At 40.5% G+C, this 6,291-nt stretch overlaps 1 protein-coding gene across 5 annotated transcripts in view; it reads right to left on the reverse strand.

The window, feature by feature from the left end:
* xpo1b (exportin 1 (CRM1 homolog, yeast) b) overlaps positions 1-5,490 on the reverse strand; it is a 26,020-nt gene extending 20,530 nt beyond the window's left edge. The window contains exons 1-3 of one of the 5 annotated variants that reach the window (XM_034897422.1): positions 5,110-5,490; positions 3,406-3,537; positions 3,007-3,108 (exon numbers count right to left, since the gene is read on the reverse strand). In XM_034897422.1, coding sequence (XP_034753313.1) covers positions 3,007-3,108; positions 3,406-3,531 — 228 coding nt within the window. In that variant the 5' untranslated portion in view covers positions 3,532-3,537; positions 5,110-5,490. Of the gene's footprint in view, positions 1-1,347; positions 1,415-3,006; positions 3,109-3,405; positions 3,538-5,109 lie in introns of those variants that run through there. The other 4 variants (XM_034897423.1, XM_034897424.1, XM_034897425.1 and 1 more) reach the window with 4 other exon arrangements.
* Between the last annotated feature and the right edge of the window lie 801 nt (positions 5,491-6,291).

The following is a 6,291-nucleotide window of genomic DNA, read 5'->3' on the forward strand; positions in this document are numbered from 1 at the left end:
GGGGGGGGCCGAGTATCAGGGCCCTCATGTGAGGAGGGCCCAAAAAGATGCTAGAACAAACTGCTGTGGATGCGGGCGGGAAGGGGCCCATAGAAAATGCCTTCTACAGGGCCCAGAATTTTGTGCTACGCCCCTGCTCACTCTCACAGGTATCTGAAGCAACAGCTCCCCACTAACGCAGCACCATGCATTTTTGGTTTAACGCAGGGCTTTTCTTTTCATTTATTTATATATTTAAGAATTCAGCGCTTTCAAGGTCTCCAGTTGTAGTCATAGCGCACCACAGTCAACTAAAGCTACCGGGTCCATCTAAAACAGGGATAATAGGATCATACACGTATTTATCTATTTTTGTCTGTCTTGTTTTCTCTTTAAAATCAAAAAATATCTTGTTGTTTAAGACAAGTGACTTTTGATTACAGCCTAAAATCCACTGAAATCGTTTTTTTTTGCCCTCACAATTTGTTTTCTTTCCCAAGAATGAGCAATTAGTAAATAGAATCGATAAGCACAATCTGAACCGAAACAAAAACAAAATCTCGATACCCAACCCTAAACCATGTGATTCAATTTTTCCAACACTAAAATATAGATTATGGGTTCACATCTTAGGTAAGTCTATATCAGATCCCTTTAACTGGTGTGTCATAAGGAACAGCAAGACCAACCACAGGTTATGCCCTGTATTAATTTCTGCTTAATAGTAAGGCATGAAGAAAAAAAAGTTTATTTCCAAGTTAGTTGTTGACCTAGCTTTACTTTAACTGACTCTTTCAACTGTAGGGATCATCATTTGAAGAGTACAATGATTCCAGAAAAATAATAAAATAAATGGCAGTATATGATGTTATTAAAGCAGGATTAACAAAGTGCTGTAGACAATGGATGCTGGAAGATTAAAGGTGAAATCTCTTTACAGGCACACTGACTGCAGTACTTCAAGGTGACAAGTGTCAATGGTGTACACACATTTCTGGCATGTTTTGTTTCACCTTTAACTGCCACACTTAGCAAGAACCACCACAAGAGGTAAGAAGACAAACATCATGAACAGTGAACTGCCAAATGTTTTGCAACTTTTTAGCTGGCAAAAGCACATTATGGAAGGGTCTTGGGGGAACTGAGGGGAATGAAGCGAGAGGAGTAAGAGGATGCACTGTAGAAGTAGAGAAGGCTGGGGCGGGAACGGAGCCATGATCCCTACAGGTGAAATTAAGCCATCAACAAATTGTCTCTCTACAATGGAGCCTAGTGACTGCAGCCTGCACCCTCCCTCTGTCCAATGAAACAGATGCAATAGAAACGGATGAACAGAATTCAGTCAAAGGGAATTTAAAAAGGGTAGACCTTGTGGAGGCCTGCCGTCAAAGCCTAGCTGTGTCATGATGCACAGGATGACACACCCCTTTTCTTCCTATTACAAGCCATGAACATAAAGGAACATTGTGATTAATATCAAAATATTCACAGCTTGAATTCATTACATTTTTTTCCAAATATTATAAGTGATGTAGTGACTTAAAAAGCCAAATGTTCAAAGTGCTTTAAAATTATGCACTTTTTAAACTTATGAAACAAGATAAATTGTTTCCTTTCTCCTCTAATACCCATATTTCTTGACAAATTACTAATTTAAAACTTGACCAAAAACTAGAAAAAGTACTGTTGACATCAACTTAGACATTAGAAATGAATGTCAGTGTTAAAAGCACTCACAGGCACGCAAAAATGAAAAAAGCCATATGTCACGCTGTGTACTTTGAGGAAGGAGTGGATGTATTGCTCTTTATTTCATCTCAGTACATACATTTATTTTTCAATTTTCCATTAGATGTATGGATTAGGCTTGCTTATTTTAAATAGCAAAGTCAATTAGATAGTACAACTGTGAATCCCTGAAGGTGTCTGAAGACAGACTCACTGGGTTCCCTATTCACAGGCAGTTTGCTCTGTCAGCGTATCAGTGCACAGGAGGGGCACAATGTACACTTATCTGTTCAGATATTGGAATGAACAACTTTATATATATATATATATATATATATATATATATATATATATATATATATATATCTATTTAAAAAAAAGGAGCTTGGGATGTAAATGATTTATCAAGAAATGTATTGCAGCTATTCATTAAAAAAAAAAGAATATATTAATTGACAATACTGGATATAGTTTATATCCATGTGAATGTTTTTACCAGCTGGACACACTGTCAGGAACACTGCCATAGATGATCAGAGCCCATGCTGTGGGCACAGCACTAGTGTTTTTATATGAAAGCAAACTGTAGAGTAAAGGGGGTTGCTGACCTCAATGATGTGCTGGAAGTGTTAAACGAAATGTCTGTCCCTGCAGATGTGTTTTGTGCAGATGTGCAGGAGTAACTGCTTTATTTTGTAACTTTTTTTGTTTGTTTAATTAATCTAAATTAAATTAAGAAATTAAGAAAACTGCTTGAAATTTGCATTCCTGCAGTTAGACAGAGACAAGCATCCCTGCTGGCTTCATATTAACAAATCAAACGGGTACCAAAATAAATATAGCTAACAGGATTGGCATGATTAAGAAAGAAAAATAAAATAATAGGGGCTGTATCCCATTCAGACCCAACAGGAAAGAATCTTAAACGGTTTATTTAGTACTGTATTGCCACCGGGTGTTGACAAAGTAAATTGTTCATCTGGTAGGGTCAGATCCAACATTCTGTTGCTGATCTTTTATCAGAAGGTGCAGACATCACGCATAGCTCAAGAGCTAGAGCACCATGCCAATACGGCCTGGACTATATATGCAACTTCGGCGGGGGCCATGTGCACCCAAAATATGCACTAACCCATCAAATAGCATACTTTGTATAATTTAAAGCAAACCACTGTGGCTTAGTGGAATGTTTTGTTTTGTTTTGTTTTATTTTTCATTTCACAAAATTGTATTTGTAATAGCATACACTTCCTCAAAGCACAAGTTCCACCAATGTTTTCTGGGCTAGAGCTTGCTTACTTTGGTGTTCATGTTCTGGGAGAACTCGAGGATGGTGTCCACTCTCGTCCAGGCATCCGGGTGCTCTTTTAAGTGTGTCAACACTTCTTGTGCCATTCTTTGCTGTAATACAAATTTGAATTACACTTTAGATGAAACACTGGAGGTACCAGAAAGAGAAAAGTATTTTTAGAAAACAAGACAACAGGGATTTCTAGACTTGGATGTGCTGGAACTGGAAGAATTATCATACAGTGTGCTTTAGTCAGGTGCGGGTTAAAGAGAACTCGTGGCATAGAAAAACATGTTGATTAATACCAAACATGTTCAATTCTTATTCCAGACGTAGGTATGTTTTACTCACACCCACACTTTTTGTCAATAGGTTTATTAAGCATTTGTATATGTCTCACAACATACCTGTGGCCCCACCCCATGATATAGACAGTTCACCACATTATCCAGTAGGTTGATATCCAGTTTCTGGTTGAAGTCCAGCAGCTGCTGTGCTGCATGGTCTGCTAACATTGTCATAATTGCTGGCATAGAGCTCTGCAACAAGGACAGCAGAGGGAGGGGTTATGAGTGCACAGAACACATTTAACAGGCAAAGTCATGTGATCGGTGTGTTTAGAAACAATTCCAAACAGCTGACTACTAAACATCGCCCTAGACCCACCAGTGAGCTGTCATATTAAGAAGTTAAGCTCCTGGTCTGTCACTGTTCAAAAAGTAGGAAAAGGAAAGCATGGAGTATCTACTTAGGGACTAAGTACAGTAAGTAGGACTCAGGCAGAAAAAACAAATTGACTTAACACTAGACTGTTACTATAAGAATTAATGAAAAGCCAATGTAACCTTAACTGTATTGGTGTTAAGAGGGCATTTACCACACTGGCAACACATTATTTTGCCTTAATATTGATTTGTCAACGGTTGATTAAATCTTTTTTTTTTAAACCAAAGTCAATTACATTTTAATGAATATATTCAAACTTAGAACTAAGGAAGCAGTTACTGATCAGTCCACCTGTTATCTTCTACAAATCAATCACTTCTTGTTACGACCATAATAAGAAGGTTAAGCGAGCCACGTGCCGGATATACTGCGCGACGTCACGTTGTTTACATCTGTAAGGGACGGAGTTCACTCCTCCAAAAACAGACCGTATCACAAGTAGCTGGCAGTTGTGGTAAAAAAAATAAAAATAATAATAGGTACTGAATGCAGCGTACTTGGCAGTTTCTAGAATTACTGTAACTCGATTAACGTAGCTAAACAGTAACGTCATGCCGACGCGTACTTCACACAAAATGCTAACATTACCCCGCCTTTACGCTGTGTCTGTATCTCTAGCTAGCCGCTTAGCAGTGTGTCGCACAAACCGTTCACATGTGGTCATTCCCTGCTGAGTGCAACCACTCCCACCGAGGATACCAGGGACGGAGGGCGCCCATACATTCATTTTAGTCCGTCTCTTAACACGGTTAAGAGAAGTTGGCGCTTTGTATTGCGGCTACACTTCAGGAACACAGACAACGGTTGGTTGTCTAAACACATCCATGGTTAGTCCCAATAGTGGCTAGCTACATTTCGAGGTGCTTTACAGTAACGTTACGCAGAGCTAAAGTTAACATTGGCTACCGCTAGGTAGCTACAGAGGAACACCAACTTGACATCCGCTCATATTCAAACAGGCGTGATGATGCTGTGGTGAGAGGCACGGATTTAACCATTCAGCGTTTTGTAACGTAGCTATTCATCTGCAGTCGCGCAAGTAGCTAACCTTGCTAGGTGCAGACTTAGTTAGTCGTGCGTTTTGTTCAGCAACAGCACTTTTTCTGGCGGCCAACGTTTGGTAATCCTTATAAAGCGGTAACGTTAAATGCTAGCTAGCGAGCAGTCGAGAGCTAGCTATTTGGTTCTCCCGCTGATACTATTGCATTCTGAATTAACGTTAGCGTGTCTTTTCAGGAGCATTATGACAGGCAGCGTAAACTATAATATAGCACAACTTATACCAACAACACCAACATGCATGTTATTCATTGTAACGTTACAGGTAAAAGCCAAGAAACGTTAATCACGGCATGGCAGGTTTGCACTTCATCCCAGTTACCTACCGAAAGTCCAAGGCTCTGACTGAAAAGAGTGGCGTTTGCCAAAGAAGCTAAAAGATCTAGCTAGTGATTAATTCAGTATCACTGTTGATAGAAAAGGTTTTTCTATTTCTGCAGCGTTGAATACTATCTCCAGCTTCAGCAGTGGGTGATATCTGGCTGGTTAGAACCACTGAAACTACAATCAAGGCAAACCCAACAATATTTTACTCCGATACATTTTACGAAACTGAGTAAACCTTGATTCACTAATTAATTCGTTACTCTAATAATTTTCCAGCAGGGCGGTTTAGAGGTTGTGTGCCTGCGCCTCCTCTCCTCTCTCAAGCAACTAACTCGCAACCGGTTGAAACCGGTTCAGACTGGGAGATTCCATCTCGGTTTAGTTTTCAGCCGATGGCGCCGCGTAAAGTTTGGACTGGGGTTACGCCCACACCGCGTTGTGATTGGCTACGGCTTCGGAGGAGACTTCCTACTTGGCATCCTATTGAATGACTGAGCTGTCAGTTTATTTCAATTCGCTCAAGCGCCCACGCGACTACTCCGCCCGGAGAGAAAAAGAGGGCAGACTCCCATGCAGTCAGAATGGACTTGTACATGACTCCGCTTATCAGAATTGCGAATAAGTAAACGACCACGGTTTATAGCTACTCCTAAGGGTCAAGTTATGTAATACCTTCATACATGTACATGTTACATAGCGTTACTGCACGTGCGAATAATACGAGGCACAGAACTAATATCCCCTTACTACTTTTAAAAGCAAAGTATAAGCTGAAAGGACGGTGTCTGTGTCACGCAGGTTCACTGTTAGGTTGAACGATGTGATAAACGGCAAGTACCATTCATTTGCCTGTTGCTTGTAAGCTGGTAATTTTCCACCAGCCACGAGTGGGAGTGGTTACACGGTCACGAACGCACGGGGTTAGAAAAACGACCTGGAGGAGAATTTGTTCCCCGAGCGGGCAACAGTACCAAAGTGAACTATGGACTTCATAAATATACGGTGTCGGTAGGAGCAGGGACGAAAAAAAATGTAGTAGCGCGGGCAAAATGTTGCCATTTGAGAGCAATATGCACGCGCCGCTGTCAATTGAGGATGCAAACATGACAGCATTTTTTTTTTCTCTCTCCTTTGTGGTCACGTGGTCCAGCGCGCTACTTGATGGAAAAATACTGGATTTG

Source organism: Etheostoma cragini, chromosome 17 (assembly GCF_013103735.1).
Source record: "Etheostoma cragini isolate CJK2018 chromosome 17, CSU_Ecrag_1.0, whole genome shotgun sequence".
NCBI classification, from domain to species: Eukaryota; Metazoa; Chordata; class Actinopteri; order Perciformes; family Percidae; genus Etheostoma; species Etheostoma cragini.